The sequence below is a fragment of the Meriones unguiculatus genome, chromosome 4, assembly GCF_030254825.1.
Source record: "Meriones unguiculatus strain TT.TT164.6M chromosome 4, Bangor_MerUng_6.1, whole genome shotgun sequence".
Classification (NCBI taxonomy): domain Eukaryota; kingdom Metazoa; phylum Chordata; class Mammalia; order Rodentia; family Muridae; genus Meriones; species Meriones unguiculatus.
The window spans coordinates 25,647,277-25,664,413 of record NC_083352.1 but is presented as its reverse complement, the minus strand read 5'-3'; the positions used below and the strand labels follow the sequence as shown (position 1 = coordinate 25,664,413).

The following is a 17,137-nucleotide window of genomic DNA, read 5'->3' as shown; positions in this document are numbered from 1 at the left end:
GTTTTGTGAATTGAAAATTATTTTATGGAATTGCTACAAAAGAATGCTCTTCCCCTCAGTTGTTAGACTTTGTGTTAAACTTTAAGGTACAAGTGTAAACATAAGTTTGGGGATACAGTTTGTATTTGTGATAATTACGGTCAAAGCAAGTGAGTTGGCGTGTGCGAAGAAGCGACGTGGAAATGCCCCTGTTGGAGTGCCGCTTTTGTGTAGGGTGGTGAGCCTGGCCCTCCGTCGGCCTCGCGGTTTGGAGGGTGGAACGGCCCTGCATGGGGCACCTGCGTTTGCACTGTAGATACTCAGAACCTTTCCTCTGCTCCCCCCTTTTAACTTATTTTGTACATTGTATATATGAAGTAAAAGAACTTTTCAAATATAGTTTAATAACACTTAGAACTGTTTGACTACTAGGAAAAAGATTGCTATGCCATCCACTCAGAGTGCTCCTCCCCACAAGGCCTCGGCGTGATTCACAAGTGACCTGTCGGTCTTGCAGGCGATCCGGGAACGAACAGTTTATGAGGCTTAGACCACGGTAAGAGTAGTCTCCTAACATTACAGCGTATTTTAAAGACCCCTAAGGCAGGTTTCCTGTATACCTCTTAACTCTCTGAGGTCTGATTTCATCATGCTAGATCTACTGTTGTAAAGGTATTTATTGTATGAATTAATACCGAGTAGCCAAATCCAGCTGTGTCCAAGCTTCAACCATACACCCGACCAAAAACTTCCCAGTGGCCAGGCATGACCAAACCGTAGCAGTCTTTTTCGTCCTCGACTCTCAGTACTTAATCCAAGAGCTGGTTGTGAAAATGTTCGCGTTGATCTGACAGTATTTTGTGAGGACATTTGTTTGTATCTTCAGTCTGCTTATGTTAAAAAAAAAAAAAGTGTTCTGCCTTTAGCTGAAAACCAGTAACCATGACAACTGTCTTTTGCTGTTTTTCTAGAGTTTATTTCTCCAAAAAAAAAAAAACAGGGGTTGGGGCATACACGAAGTTTTCTCGGCTTTTTACTAAAGATGCCTAAAGCTGAAGTTTTCATTTTGCTTTTGTTTGGCCTGACCCATGTTTTATCACCTTTGACTGTGAGGTGGGAAGCAGCAAGAAATGTTCCAAAGTGTCCGTGCCGTTTGTGGGTTAGGCCAAAAGTGGCTTGCTGAGTAATGACGAAAGACTCTCGGGAGGATGTGCGTGCGCAGGCGCGGTCAGAACGCCGCCTGCAGTCTGGAAGGAGCGGGAGGTTCCTTCTCTGCTCCTTCCCTTTTTTCTGTTCCCTCGCAGATGCCAAGCTGCCCGCCTGGCGGTAGAGTCCCTTTCTAACAGCTGCATATTGTTTCTGGTACTAATTACCAGCAGCATTGCGTGTCTGCCTAGGACACTGGCTCGGCAGTCCCGTCTCTGGTTTCTAGGCTAGTTACTTAAGAGTTTTTCATGAATATGCACCGACACAACATTGCCATTCTGCTGTGGAGAGAAAGAAAACTTTTGACGGTGAAACAATAAAGGTTTTAAATATCCATCTCAGCCTGTGGGTGTTTTCATAATAAAGGTTCCGTCTCTGAAGTGCACTAGCCATTTAATAATGCGGCACAAAGCTAGATATGGTAGCATCACCTCAGTACTGGAGAGGCTGAGGCAGGAAGAGGATCAAGAGTACAAGACTGCGTGGGGCTCCCCGGGACCCTGTCTAAAAGAATGTGCTAGAAAGCAATCAGGCTAACAGATCAAAGCTGCAGAAGGAACGTGAAACCATAGGAACAATACTGCCTCGAGCCTCTGTGATCTTGATGGCGATCAATGGCCTGAAACGGAGCCATATTTACATCAAGTGCAGACATTTCAGCTAAGCTCAGTACCTCGTCCTAACAACTATATGTTACTAGTCTGTGCTTTAGACCCCAGGGCGCTTTGTGCTGCTACAGCTGGTGAGGAGTTCAAATTCCTATTTCTAGGGCTGGAGAGATAGTTCAGTGATTAAAAACACCTACAGTTCCGCCAGAAGACCTAAGCTCAATTCCTAGCATCCTCTGCCTCTTAAGTGCAGCTCTGGGGGCATCTTTAACTTCCTCTTCTGGCCTGTGCCATCACCCAGACATGTGGCATGTACTTAGAACACACAAACACCAAAAAAACAAAAAAACAAAAAACAAACAAAAAAAAAAAAAACTGAGCTGGAGAGGTGGCTCAGTGGTTAAGAACCCCTGCTGTGTGCCTGGCCCAGTGGCACACGCCTGTAATCCCAGCGCTCTGGGAGGCAGAGGCAGTCCAGCTCTGTGAGTTTGAGGCCAGCCTGGTCTACAAATCAAGTCCAGGACAGCCAACGCAACACAGAGACACCCTGTCTAGAGAAAAACAAAAAACACCAGCTGCTCCTCCAGAGGTCCTGAGTTCGGTTCCCAGCAACCACATGGTGGCTCACAACTATCTATAGTGTGATTTTGCGTCCCTCTAATAATAAGTAAGGCTTTCTTTTTTTAATTCCTATTTCTTACATACAAACTTGTGAACTTGTGTTGTCCTTTGGTGAAGATTGAGAACTCTGTGAGCTGGGGGTGGGGGGGAAGACTCAGTGTGTGGGGCACTTGCCGGCCTCACTTTCCCAACCAAGGCTAATTCTGTACATCCTACTGAAAAAAGCCAGCCAGCTCCACCTTTGTTTTAACCATTCCACGAAAGCACTAAGGAGCTCGTATGCTTGCGCTTATTTGGAATGCTTTGCTTTTTCATTGCTAAGTGAGGGCTGTGGGGGAAGGGCACTAACAGCCGGAGTTTAATCCTGGGGATCCACCTGTGACAAGGAGTGACCCAGCTCCTGCAAATTGCCCTCTGACCTCCACACGCCCCCATTCACCAACCCGTATTCTCATACACACAAGAATTCATTTTTTTAAAATTACAGGCCGGCAAGATGGTTCAGCAAGTAAAGGCTGACAGCCTGCGTTCCGTCCATAAAACCAACATGGTAGGAATGAACTGGGGCCCTGGAGAGATGGCTCGAGGGTTAAGAGGACTTGGGTTCAGTTCCCAGCACCCCTTTGATGGCTTATAACAACCATTCATGGCACCCATAGAAACAGTTCCTGAACCCTCTCCTCACCTTTGTGGGAACCAGCATGCAAGCAGTGTACACACATAAATGCAGGGTTGCCTCATACACACAAATCTTAGGAAAAAAAAAAAAAACTTTTAAAGGGAGGGGACCAGCCCGACTTCCAAACATTCGATATGAGATGTACATCCCCACATACGTCAATAGTAAAATTATAAAATATTTTTCCCGTTTTTAGGCAGCCATAACCTGTATTTGGGGAGAGACTGTGTTTCTGAGCTCTTAAAACTGACCCTAGCACCCCTCGATTTAATTGGTTTTGGATTTGCTAGTGTGTCCTAGGATAGGAAGGCTGAAACACTGTTGAAGGAATTGGTCTCCTCAAACGCTCTGTTCTAGTTACATAACATTTCCACCTGCCAGCACTCCTGTGCAAGCGAATTGCTTTGTGAACAGCGTTCCCCTGCTGGAAGGGCTTTTAAAATGTCGTCCTCGGCCGTCCAGATAATCTGAGATCATGAGCAGTAAGGGCAAGCTGTGGAACACCAGCAGAAGCCTGGCATCAAGCTTCCCACGCTTCGAGGTAGGAGCTGCACTGTGCTTGATCCCACAGGCCTTAATTTCTCCCTCGGTAAGTATCTCTTCACCTAAACGTTCATGAAATGTTTAGGGCTGAAGGTTTAGTTTGGGTTGGTTTTTTTTTTTTTCAATTACATTTATTTGTGTGTGTGTGTGCGCGCGCATGTGTGTGAGGTCGTATGTCCCATGGTGTCTATATGGAGGCCAGAGGGACACCCTGGGAAAGGCGGTTCTCCCCTTTCACCATAAGAGCCCCAGGGAACTGAACTTGCGTCATCATTCTTGGTGCCAGGCACTCTCACCAGTTTATAACTGTTTTAATTTCTCTCAAGAATGTGTTTAATTACATTCACATTTATGTCCCAGGGATAAGGGAGGTGTGTGCACATGAGTGTGGGAGCCTGCCGAGGCCAGAAGAAGGGATCGGATCTCCCTGGAGCTGGGAATTGAACTGGGTCCTCTTCAAGAACAGCCTTCACTCCTAGCCACTGAGCCATCTGCTCCAACCTCTAAAGTTGGCTTTTGGTTTGTTCTTGTACTGGAAGTTGAACACATAACCTAGAGTTTGCTAAGCAAGCAGTCCGCCACTGAGCTAAGTTCCAAGCCCGCCAGAATTTACAAGGAAATGACTACCCTGTTTTGCTTCCAGTCTCCTGAAGACATTTTGAAACTATCCTTGGGTTTAGAACCACACACTCTAGTAATAAAAAAATAAAAATAAAATATTTTTTTTAAATCAGATATTGTTAAACTTTAAAGCTCCATGGAGATAGGGGTGGAATAAAATCCAAAACTGGTTTCCATAAAGGAGAGGTCAGGACCATAAAGCATTTCTTTTTCAGCTAAGACTGTTTTCTTTTTTGTGTTTAGTTGCAGTACTAATGGGTTAGAGGTTAATTTTAGGTGTCAGAGTAGCTTAGTTTATACTGCGAGGGAGGCACTTTGGTTTAGAGCAGTAAACACTCTCAAATAGGATAAAAGAATAAACCTGGTTACTTTCATGTATTTGCTGTTGTCTTAAGATTTTTTTTTAATGTTATGTGTATGACTGTTTTGCCCGTGTGTTTGTCTGTATGCCGTATGTACGCAGTGCCTGTGGGGGCCAGAAGAGGGCGCCAGATCCTCAGAAACTGGAGTTAGAAATGGTTGTGAACCCCTACGTGGGTGCCGAGAACTGAACCTGGGTCCTTTTCAAGAGCAGTGAGAATTTTTGGTTGTCTGTCTCTCTGTTTTTTAGACAGGGTCTCTGTAGCCCTGGCTGTCCTGCATCCCTCTATGTGGTGCTTGAATTAACAGCATTGCTTCTCTCTGCCAGTCTTGCAATAAGTCCTCCGAGCCACAGAGCCGTCTCTCCAGCCCACCCTGTGAGTGTTAGGAACATTGCTATTTAGTTTGAGTGACAGTGGACTTGGCATTTACTATGGAAGCATGCTTCTCTTGGCAGATGCCCACAGCATAATGTCACATAAATGCAGCGTAGCCGTAAGCTAGCTTTGTGAACTGCCCTCCCCCAATAGAACAGATGTTTTCTAAAAGCTAGGTTTGCTTCGAAGATTTGAGGTCATTTTGACAACTGTTCTCGGGTGAAACAGCTTCCTGGGATGAAATTAAGACAAGTCAACTGGCTTTTGTCGTGGTCTGAATCATCTATAAGCAGCCGCTCCAAGAGGCCCTCTCAGTGGAGAGGTTTCTGTGTATGCACGGACCTGGGTAGACAGCTGGCACCTGCCTAAAATGCCAGGTTGAGCCCGTGAATGTCCCAGTAGTTGGAGGCAGATCCCTGGCACTCACTGGCTAGCCTAGTCAAAACTAGGTTCACCGAGAGACTCTTGTCTCCAAAAATCAGAGAGTGATTGAGGAAGAAACCATACACCCGTGGTCTCTGTGTGCACCACACCCACACACAAGCATGCACTCGCAAACATGTACACGTAGCAGACACACATACAAAGCATCTTTGAGACCCAGTTACCAGTGTAGCAGTGAAGACTGCGGACACTGGGCTGTCCTCAGGAGAGGGGTGCGACGTTGAGCCGTACATCCTATTAGGCCTGGTATTTGTCACCATCAGAAATGGAAGGGTAATTTCTTTTCAAGTCTGGTGCTCAGAAGAGTAATTTCAAAGCAGTGTTTTTTACACTTTTAAGCCTGATGTTGGTAATGTCTATAATTCCAGGGAGCGGGGAAGCCTTCAGCAGGAGGATTACAAATCTGAGGGGAGCCTGAGCTACAGAGCCCCTCTGGGTAACCAATTAAGCAAATAAATACATAAATTAGAGCACAGAGTCTCCCATTTACATAACAGTCTAACGAGCTAAGACATCCCAAAATAGATCAAAGGATGCCAGCGCCTGCCCATGTCAAGAGAGAAATATGGAGGGAAAGGGAGGATTTGGGAAATAGAGGTGTGGCAGGCAGTGTCCAGTCTAGTTCCAGGCTGCTATCAGCCCACAGGCCTTGGAGCTACCAGTGCCCTGGGGCAGAGTTCTGCTATCTTCTCTTCAGCTTCCGGAGCTCAGCTTGGAGCTCGGCAGTCAGCTGAGTCAGCAGCACGGGAGCAATCACTTCTCACCTGGCTCCTGGCCTCTGCATCCCAGGCACTGTGGAGATGTGAGGGGTGGTTAGGTGCAGCCTGTATCTAAGGAGTAACCAGACCCGCTGATAAGTTGTGTAAAAGAGGCGAATCAAGGATGACTGTCTCCTGTGCCACTGTCCAGTTAAGGCTAGAGTAGCTGCAGAAAAAGTAGTAGGGGTGGAGGGTGAAAAAAAGGTGACTATAGGATATAGCCACCACCAGATGGGTATCCAAACCCATCTGTTACCTACGGGCGCCATGGTCTGCCTTGCTGCAGACCTTCACCAGACAGAACAACACTCTTGACTGACGCTTTAACTTTTTAAACACTTAAAATTGTATTTATTGTTGCTATTAGTGCCTGTGTGTGTATGAATGATGGGATGGTACATGCTTACCACAGCACATATGTGGAGGCCAGAGGACCACTTTGGGGAGTCCGTTCTCACTTTCTAACTTTAACTGAGTTCTGGGATCAAACTTCTTCACCCTTCCCTCTTCCTCCTCCTTTTTCTTCCTCCTCCCTCTCTTCTTTCTAATTTTTGTGTTTGCCAAAGTGTGGTGTGTTTTTTTTTTGTTGGTTTTTTGTTTGTTTTGTTTAGGTTGTTGTTGTTGTTGTTGTTGTTTTTGAGACAGGGTTTCTATCCTGGAACTGGATCTGTAGACCAGGCTGGCCTCAAACTCCCAGAGATCTGTCTGCCTCTGCCTCCCCAAGGACCGGGATTATAGTATGCACCACCGTGTCCAGCACCAAGTTGTATTTTTAAATTGTATTTATTGTTATTGTGTGTGTGCAAAGGGGGGATGCACTTTCCATATCGTTCACGTGGAGGTCAGAGGAGAACTTTGCAGCAGTGGTTATTTCTTACCTTTACATGGGTTCTAGGAATCGAACTCAGGTCAACAGGCTTGCAAGACCAGCACTCTTTCCTGAGCCACCTTGCTGCCCTGCCAGAGCATTTTAACTTTTATTCACCAATTTCATTTAAAAGTTTTAACATTTCAGCAGAAATACCCGGAAGAAATATATATGGAAATTATATACATACACATATATATACATATATACATATATATGTGTATGTATATAATATATATATATATGGGTTGAGAGAGAATCACAAGCCTTAATGACATCGTGAAGTATTTTTTATAAGCTGAATACACCCATGTAGGCCACCCTCAGAATCAGAATCACCCCCACACAGAGTTCTTTTTTTTTTCCAAGACAGGGTTTCTCTGTGTAGCCCTGGCCCCCTTCCCCCCCCCCCCCACAAGTGCTGGATTAAAGGCCTGCGCCACCACACCTGGCTTTTCAAAGTTTTCATTTTTTAATATCACTGTAATGGTCAATCATAATTTACTTAATGTTATTGTTTAAAATGCTATTAGTTGTTAACTTTCCCAAAGTCTTTTTTTTTTCTGTAAATAATGCTGCAACAACGATTAAATGTCTTTCCATATGATGATTAAATTTCTTTTCCCCTACCTTCCATGCCCTTTCTGGGTTAGCCAAAGGATGGTCGTTATAATGACATGTTTGTAGGTCCTTTGACATTCCGTGACCATCAGCCGTTTCCTCTTGACTGCTTCCAGCTGAGGGAAATCCTGTGTCCACTTTGGCTCTTCTGGACTGTTGAGTATTGAAAGCCTAGAAAATTGGCCTGGGGAAGTACAGATCTGCTGACAGGGCGCACACCTGTAATCCCAGCACTCGGGGGAGGCAGAGGCAGAGGAATCACTGTCTTTTTGAGGCCAGCCTGGTCTACAAAGTGATTCCAGGACAGCCGTGGCTACCCAGAGAAACCATGTCTTGGAGAAAAGAGAAAAAAAGATTATACAGATTCGTGCCATTTTCATTCTTCAGAGCCCTCGTTGGTTGTTGGGCCGCGCTCTCTGTACCAAGATTTGGGCTTGTTTGACTCCTTGTAGCAATGTGAATTAGTCTCGTGGACCTGTACTTTTCTAGATGACCTATAACTAAGTCACTCTCCTTCCCTCACCTCTGTGTGTGAGTGTGTGTGTGTGTGTGTGTGTGTGTGTGTGTGTTTGTGCATGCTCTCACTCTACTTCTTCACTACAATACCTTTTATGGTGAACTAGAAGTCATTCCAGGTAAGTGAGTTCTTTTAGTTAGTACCCAGGCATTTTTATTTGAACAAGTATATGTTTCTTTTAGTTTGTAGCAGAGTGAGTCATAACTAGTAAACTGGACATGGTGATGACACGTGTAATCCCAGCGCTCAGAAGATAGAAGCAGGAGAATCGTGATTTGAGTCTAGACTGGACTACACAGTGAGATGCTTTCTCGGAACAGCCCAAACGTGTGAAGAAACAGTAAGCTGATCTAAAACCCAATTTAAAGAAAAGGCAGGCCGGAGAGATGACTCAGTGATGTTTGTCGGGCAAACATCAGGACCTGAGTTCCATCGCCTGCTCCCACAGAAAAGTGGGACATAGCAGTGTGTGGGGAATCAGAGGCAAGTGACTCCCTGGGGCTTGCTGGCCAGGCATTCTAGCTGGATCCGTGAGCTCCAGGTTCCGTGAGGAGCCATGTCTCAAAAATAAGGCTGAGAACAATTGAGGAAGACACTGAGCACTCATACATAAGCCTATGAAAATACACACACACACACACACACCTTTTTCTTTCCTTAAAGAAAAAGACTAATCATCTATAGTCCAGGTGCCCACCGATGTGGCATTACCTCCCAGCTAAGTTGGAGGTTCTGGCGTGAGTGTGGGTATATGTTAAACATAGGAATGGTTGGGTAGGGTGAGCCAGGGAAAGGCCAGCCTCCGTACAGTTCTACAGAGACCGTGTTTGCCTCCTGAGCTCACTCTCTCCCGCTGTTACATTTCCATTGGTTTTGCTCTTGGCAGTGACATAAGTAATTACCAAGTGTTAGATGGTGTCCTGGTTGGATTTCTGTCGCTGTGATAAAAACACTTTCCAAACCGGGTGTGGTGGCATGCACCTGTAACCCCAGCACTCAAACGGGCAGAGGCAGGGGGATCTCTGTAGGTTCGAAGCCAGCCTAAAGTACAGAGTGGGTCCAAGACAGCCAAGGCTACCCAGAGAAAACCTGTCTCAAAAAACAAAAACAAACAAACAACTTGGGGAGGAAAAGGTTTATTTCAGCTTACCTTAAGGCAGAAACAGGTGGGAGTTGAAGCAGAGGCCATGAAGGAATGCTGCTTATAGGCTTCATTGCCATGGCTTATTCAGCCTGCTTAATCATACAGCTCAGGACCACCCATCCTCTCACATCAATCTTTCATCAAGAAAATGCCCCACAGACATGCCCACACTCCATCCGGTCTGATGGGAGACAGCTCCTCAGCTGAGGTTTTCTCTTTCTAGGTGACTCTAGGTCAAGTTGACAAAATTAATCAGCACAGGTTCGTTTTTCATTTATTCTTCTCTGGGAATAGTAGCTTTTTTTTTCTTTTTTATCCAAATTTCTACGTTTAGATAAAATGTGTGGATTAAATGATTAATGATTGACTTCATGTCACCAGTAATGCATTAGTGTCACATTAAGAAAGAGATAAAAGTGCTTCCCCGTGGTGTCATTTAACCAAAAATGAGTCCAACTTTGGATGCTCTGCTTCATGCTGTGTGCCCTCTGTCCTCTGTTTCTCTGTTCCATGAGTCCAAATCTGTGCCTGCCTCTGTGCATCTGTGTCTGTCTATGTCTCTTGTGTGACTATGTCTACATGTCTGTCCCTCACAGAGGGCTTTGCCCGTGGGAAAGGAATGGGGTGATTTGCAGAAATCTTTAACAGAGTTTTACAAGGGATTAAGTCACTGACTCCAACTGATCCCAACAGACCCAGACAATAACCTTCATTGTTTACCAACCTTCATGGTTGGTTTTAGGAAATTGTGTTCCGTTTCTGTATTTGCTGCTGTGGTGGTCTGAATGAAAATGTTTCTCATAGGCCCATAGGAAGTGACACTATTAGGAGGTGTGACCTTGTTGGAGTAAGTGTAGCCACTTGTAGGGGTGGGCTTTGAGATTTCAGACGCTCAAGCCAGGCCCAGTGTCACTCTCTCTCTCTTCCTGCTGCCTGCAGATCTGGATGTAGAACTCTCAGCTTCTTCTCCAACACCATGTCTATCTGTGGTGCCACCAAATTTCCCATCATGAGGACAAAGGACTAAACCTCTGAACTGTAAGTGAGCCCTAATTAAATGTTTGCCTTGTAAGAGCTGCCGTGGTTGTGGTGTCTCTTCAGAGCAGTAGAAATCCTTAGACAATTGCTTTCAGCAAATGATACACGTGCATTGTCTGGACCAAGGGCATGGAAGAGTAGATAGATGCAACTATTCGTTAGCTTAGCTTGTAAAAGTTGTTTACATGGGAAACAAGGCAGGTCAGTTGTTTCATTGTTTTCTTAAAGGCCGGTTAAGCAAACAGCCCGAGTCCACATCAGAATAGCCGCCTTTCATCATCAGAGACCTCAAGGTATATTATTAAACTCAGCTGTGAAGTCCAGCAAAAGTTCCAGTCTCTTAGGATGATGTAAGAGACGTTTTCAGAATTTGGATGGCCACATAGACTAAAATTTTCAAGCTTATGGCTAGGGGTCAGTCTCTCGTTCATGAGACAGAACAACATGGTGATATGGTTGAGTTTTGTCATTTTTGCTTTGTTTCTGATATACTCTTTGTTTTCTCTTTGCTTCAGGCAGTGCCCGACAGCCTCAGACTTGGGGTTCTCTTGCCTAGGATTCCTGAGTACTGGAACCCCAGTCCTACGCCACTTTGCCTGACTTATTAGGGTTGAGTGTTTCTTAGAGGTACGTGGGTTGGAGGCCTGGTCCCCAGGATGGCAGTGTTGACAGGTAGCAAGACCTTTAAGAGATGGACCCCAGTGGAGTCATGTCACCCAGAATTGAAGGTGGTTTTCATGTGACCCCTTAGCATTTTTCCCAGGAGGATTGTTACAGAAAGTAATACTGGTCCCGACGGCTTCCTGGTTGACTCTGTGATTTGAGCCATTGTCCCTTCTCTTACTTCTGCTGTGCCATGGCAGCATCTACCGATCTACCGTCAGGGCCTCAGCAGAAGCCATAACAATAACCAACAGGACCGACAAATCTTAGACTTTGAGGTCTAAACCTGAGACCCAACTAAACCTTCTTTTCTTCATAAGTTAGCCTGTCTCTAACATTTCATTATAGCAATGAAAAGCCAGCTTGCTATAATTCAGATTCTAGAAAGAGCTGGCGCACGGGACCCTGGGCATTTGACACTCCATGCATATAACATCTTCATGTGGTTCTCAGTACTTTGGGTTTTTTTGTGTGTTTGTTTGATCTGGTAGTGAGGATTGAACCCAAGACCTCACAAAGTTCTGGGCAGACGTTCATTGAATTATCCCCCCCACAGACGCCGCACATTTTTCTATACTGCTTTACTTAAACTTCGCTTTCACATCTAGAAAAGTAAGTCTCTGTGTCTCTGGGGTGCTACTGGACTTGCACCCCAGAAGCAACAGAAGAGCTTGTTACTGTAGGAGTCTTAGTGTTTTCCTGCTGTGAAGAGAAACCGCGACCACAGAAACTCTTACAAAGGAGAGCTTTTAATTGCTGGGGCTGGCTCACAGTGTCAGGGGTTTGGTCCGTTATCAGCGTGGCTGCAAGCATGGCTGCTGGAGGAGCTGAGAGTTCTACATCTCAACCAGCAGGCAGCAGGAAGAGAGAAAGACACTAGACCTGGACTGGAGCTTCAGCAAGGCCACCATCTAGTCCTTTCAAATAGTGCCACTGCCTAAGCATTTAAATATATGAACCTCTGGGGGCCATACTTATTCAAACCACAACGGGCAAGCAGGTTTATTCATCTAATACTTAAAAACTTTTTTATTATGAAAATGTTTAAGTACGTTCATCATCAACGCATCCTCTGGCATTTTTCTAAGCTCAGTTTCACAGCTGGACGAGATGAAAGGCAGGGAAGGATTTCAGTTACGTTTGTGTTTTCTCTTCACTAACAGAAGAAGCAAAACGCAGTACACTATGGGGAAGATACTGTTGTAAGACCAGCACAGCCGGCAGAGAGAGGAAAGGCTGCGGCCCTCCACCGCCAGCATGACGTAGGCGATGATGAGCTGGGTATGGGCCCACGTGAGGGCTCTGTAGAGCAGCCTCAGGGGCCTGGATCTGATACACGCGTCGGCAAAGGTGTGAATGAGGTAATCGGCCTCCACCATGACAGCCCAGCACAGGAAGCCAAACACCTGTCCCGGGTGGAGCCCATGCCACCAGGCAGAGAAGGCGAAAGTCTGCAGCACCGGCCAGCGCCGGCTGGGCCGGAAGACCAGCCGCCTGAGCCACCGAGCTGTGCTGCGGTTCCACTGCCTCGCGAACACGGAGATCCTGTGGGTGGTCTCCAGGGTCCAGATGTCCACGTCAGGGACGTAGCCCTCCTCCCCGGTCCTCTGGCCGGCCTCAGAGGCAAAGCCCGCCGCGAGGAGGACAGAGTCGTCCAGGATCCAGTGGGAGTAGTAGGTGAGTTTAAAGAGCCCCGCGGAGGACCACAGGGTGTAGATGCACTCCAGCCGCCGGCAGTCTTCCAGGCCGGCCCCCGCGCTCGCCGCCCTCCGCAGCGCCCCCTTGAGGCACTCCAGCCCAAGAATCTGCAAACCCCGCCGGGTCAGAGCCCAGAGCGAGATGCCTGGATGCGAAGAGCTCGGTCTCTGAACACAAGCCCGAAATCTCTGAAAGGAACACAGGGAGCCTCCCAGGAGGGCAGGGAAAAAGAGCAAGTAGCTGAAGTAGGGTAGAGCCTCACACAGGCGCTCAGACAAAGAACTCCTGTTCCGGATGCCCCCCGATGCTGCCTCCACTTTCCCTTCGCAAATGTCTAGCGAGAGGGACGTGATTCTCTGCGTCAGGAGCATGAGGGAAGAAAGAGTGATGTAGAATCTGAAAGAGATTTACATATATGTATATTTGACATCACACTGTATTCTCTCTCTCTCTCTCTCTCTCTCTCTCTCTCTCTCTCTCTCTCTCTCTCTCTCTCTCCTGCCCACAGATCTCAGAGTAAATCACACTCCACAAAGTCTCTTAGAGTCTTTCAAAACCGTGCATTATTCCAGGGCAAAACCACTAATCATGCCAGGCGGTGGTCAAAGCACGACGCCTTTAGTCCCAGCACTCAGGAAGCAGAGGCAGGAAGATCTCTGAGTTCAAGGCCAGTATTGTCTACAAAGAGAGTTCCAGGACAGCCGGGACTACATGAGAGAAACCTTGCCTCAAGAAAAAGGAAAAAATACAATACATACAAAACAAACATACAATATATCAATTTAAATAAATAAATTAAAATGTTCCTTTCAAAAAAAAGGAATGGTTTACAAATGTTAGGATCAGAGTCAGTGGTGCACACCTAGCCACCTAGCTCCAAGAGTTTGAGGCAGGAGGATAGCGAATTAGAGGCTTGACTGTACTATAGAGTAAGTTCTAGACCGTTCCATATGGAAAAATCAGTAAAAAGAAATTTAAGACTGGAGACTTGGAAGAAATTTGATACAAAAGAAACAAGCATTGGTAATAAAAAATAAAGATAAAAAAAAGATGAGTACAGAAAGCTGAAGCTCTTAAATATAAGCCAGGCCTTGGCTGTCATATTTTGGTGACTAGAGGGATGTGCACAGAAGACTACATCAGGGTGAGTGGTGGCTCCTGAGCACCTGGGGTTCATTTTCACCAGCCTCCCAAACTGTCACCGTGACACCCACGAGCCCCTGGCAATGAGATTGCTGACGACAGCCACAGAAAATGGTGACAACACAATGTGTAATCAAGAAACCAGCACTGTCCCCAGTGCTGGTTCTGATTCGGACTTAAGGACATCAGATCCTCTTGGCTGACTTACCCTGAGAGCAGGGTCACCTCCAAATGCCAACTTCCCTTCTGTGGCAGTCCGTGTCCCCCCAAGTTCACATTCTGAAGTTCTAACCCCTGGGGACTCAATGGGAGCGTATTTGGAGACAGGGCCTTCAAGGATGCAGTTAAAGTGATGTCATAGGCAGACACTCATTCAACCTGACTAAATTGATAGGACACACAGTCACATGTGTGTGATCTGACACACAACACACACACACACATGCACACACACAGATAACCACATGACAACCCAGGAGAAGGTGGCCATCTGTAAGCCAAGGTGAGAAGGCAGCCACTGTGACACACAGCACCCAAGCCGTGGAGAGACACAGTTCCATAGTGTGTATCTGCCAGTCAGTGGGCTCTGCCCCAGCGGCCCTGGCGAGCTAGCACATATCGTACCTCCACATCTGCCCCAGCCTTCCTCCCATCCACTCAGAACCCGTTCAGCTCGCCCTTCTGGCCTCTGTCAGGCCCCGACTTCCCACTGCACTCCTGACTCATCCTGTCGAGTACAGTAATCCTGCCCACTTGCTGTCTGAGCAAGCCCTAAGTCAGTACCCCACCCCGTGTGTGTGTGTGTGCCCGAGTGTGTGTGGAGGCTGAAGGAGACCAGGGGGCGTATGCTCTGCTCAATCACTCCTGTCCCCACCACTCCCCCAACATACTCGCAGAGCCAGGGTTACAGCTGCACACACAACCACACCCAGCTTTTTCTACGACTTCTCAAGGTTTGAACTTGGGTCCTCAGATTTGCACAGCAGTCTTCCCCGCTGAGGCATCTCTCCAGCCCACAAGCCTGAAGCCTTTGGTGAACATTGCCATATATATATATATATATATATATATATATATATATATATATATATATATTTGAGATTGAGACAGGGTCTTCCTTACCAGGCTGGTCTTCAATTTGCTATGTAACTGAGGCAGCTTCAGCTCTTGATCCTCCCACCCCCACCTCCTTGCGCTGGATTACAGGCGGGTGTTATCACATCCGGTCTGTCCTAATAATTTTATTAAAGGATTCTAGAGGCAGTGGGAGTGGCAAATCCAAGGAGCTCCAGCAGGTTAGAGGCAGACAGGTGCCTCGCCCAGTGCAGTCCTCTGTGACATAGACCTGTGCCAGCTGACAGCCGCTGGGGGCCAGGAACATTACGTCTCAGAAGCCCAGATACTTGCTTTCCTAATCTTCTCAGTCCCACTGACTCATGGCACACGTCTCTAGCCTGTAATTAGCCCTCGGTTTTTGTGCTTTGTTGCTTTCTAGATTGGGTGGTTATCCTTCTGGGGGGGGGGGGGTGGAGGAAGTGATGAAAACAGCTGAGCCTGAATAAAGATAACACGCAGCTGCAGCCAGCCAGGCCCTCTGTGGTTTGGCTGTGCCATAACTGCCAAGGCTGAGATGAGCAAACTGTCATCACTGCCAGGCACGATGACACTTACAGCGAGTGCCAGCTACTGAGTTTTCCGGCAGCAGCACGTAATGGCTGTCTGTGGTTACGGAACTGTATTTGCATTGATTATCTCTAACACTATTGAGAAAGCTATTGCCAGCTCAGTGCTCCTTTTCTAGGAAAAGAAGCCGAGCCTTGGGAGGAGCCAAATAGCTTAAGCGCATGCTCCGCGGAGATGACGAGGATTAGAGTCCGCTTAGCACCAACCAACCTGACAGGGGTCTTTACCTCACGGGGGGAGGCTCCTGCAGGTAGTAGTCGGTGTAGTGAAGGCCCAGGTGGCACAGGGTCTGCCAGCCCATCTGAAAGAAGAAGGTCAGCCTGTGGACTTCCGGTGGACTGAGTGAGGACACCAGAGCCACAGCGCAGAGAGCAGGGATGAAGATGAGCAAAGCGTAGGGGCCCATGGCAGCCAAAGCCAGGACACCTCCTCCAACCAGGAGAAAGAGGTACCTGAAAGAAAAGGGACAAGGTGACACTTAGGATGGTATGGCAAGGAATTTCATCGTCATCATCCCAAGGAATCAAAGACAACGTGAAGAAGCTGTGTTGCTGCCACAGTGAATCTTCCGTTCTGAAGGAGATAGAGCCCAGGTCCCTTATAAACTATTACCTCAGGAGACAAAGCCTGTTTCCTCCCTTGGCGACCCTGGTGGCTCTTGCATCCCCTCATACAAATGGCTGTAACCACTAAGAGCCTGTGTTGGTTTGAATGAGAATGGCCCCCATAGGCTCCTATGTTTGAATGCCTGGGCCACAGTTAGTGGAACTGTTTAGGAAGGTTTAGGAGGTGTGGTCTTGTTGATGGAGGTGTGGCCTTATTGGAGGAGGTGTGGGTTTGAAGGTTTCAAACCCCATAAGCAGAGATATTTTAATGTTTGGTTCCCAGCTGGTGGACAGTTTAGGAAGGATTGAGACACAACCTTGTCTGGGGAGGTGTGTCACTCAGCCTCTTTGCCCGCAGATCAGGACGTATTGGTCTCAGCTACTGCTCTAGGGCCATGTCTGCCTACCATCACGCTCCTCGCCTTAATGGTCATGGACTAACTGTAAGCAAACTCCCAATTAGATGCTTCCTTTTGAAAGTTTTCCTGGTCAGTGTCTTGTCAGAGCTGTAGAGCAGTAACTAACCATGTAAACACAAAGAGGATACTCATTCCTTGTAAGTAGAAGTACAAGCTAGGAATAACCCTTCCACCCAGAGATAGCAGCCCTAAAGGCTTAATAAACACCAAATATCTACACATGTGTACAGTGAAGAGTGTTTATATTGAGTGCTTTTGATTTCATCCCTAGGCTTTCAGCTGGTAGTGAGCAGTACTGAGGAGGCTGACACCATACAATCATGAGTTCAAGATCAGCCTGGGGTATACAGGGAGACCCTATCTCAGAAACAAACAAGTAAATAAATGTGTTAGGGGTGGGCCTCTGATAGAGCCCTTGATCACATGTCTGAGGCTCTGGATTCCTCCTCAACACTGAACTGAACATGGCTGCAAAGGACACGAGACAAGTTGTGTTATTGCTGTTTTTGTTTTGTTTTTTAATCATTTTGCATTTTGCATCT

The 17,137-nt window shown here is 46.8% G+C and overlaps 1 protein-coding gene and 1 long non-coding RNA gene across 3 annotated transcripts; one reads left to right on the top strand and one right to left on the bottom strand.

Moving 5' to 3' along the window:
- The first annotated feature begins 10,149 nt into the window (after positions 1-10,149).
- On the top strand, positions 10,150-12,303 carry LOC132653483 (uncharacterized). The gene is made up of 3 exons (XR_009591213.1): positions 10,150-10,384; positions 10,900-11,011; positions 12,211-12,303. It is a non-coding gene; the product is annotated as an uncharacterized LOC132653483 (long non-coding RNA).
- Positions 12,028-16,047, bottom strand: Mboat4 (membrane bound O-acyltransferase domain containing 4). 2 transcript variants are annotated; one of them, XM_021636523.2, is made up of 2 exons: positions 15,799-16,047; positions 12,028-13,141 (listed from the first exon to the last, which is right to left on the bottom strand). In XM_021636523.2, exons 1-2 carry the CDS (start codon positions 15,975-15,977, stop codon positions 12,178-12,180), a joined length of 1,143 nt encoding a protein of 380 aa, XP_021492198.2. In that variant the 5' UTR covers positions 15,978-16,047; the 3' UTR covers positions 12,028-12,177. The 2 variants fall into 2 exon arrangements, 1 of the variants encoding a protein (XP_021492198.2); XR_009591212.1 differs by lacking the exon at positions 15,799-16,047 and adding an exon at positions 15,011-15,352 and having other exon boundaries at positions 13,030-13,141.
- Between the last annotated feature and the right edge of the window lie 1,090 nt (positions 16,048-17,137).

Coding starts and splice junctions, on each gene's coding strand:
- Mboat4 (XM_021636523.2), bottom strand. CDS start 15,977: ATGGGCCCCTACGCTTTGCTCATCTTCATCCCTGCTCTCTGCGCTGTG. Junction 13,142..15,798: donor CAGGAGCCTCCCCCCGTGAG/GTAAAGACCCCT, acceptor AATCTCTTTCAG/ATTCTACATCACTCTTTCTT.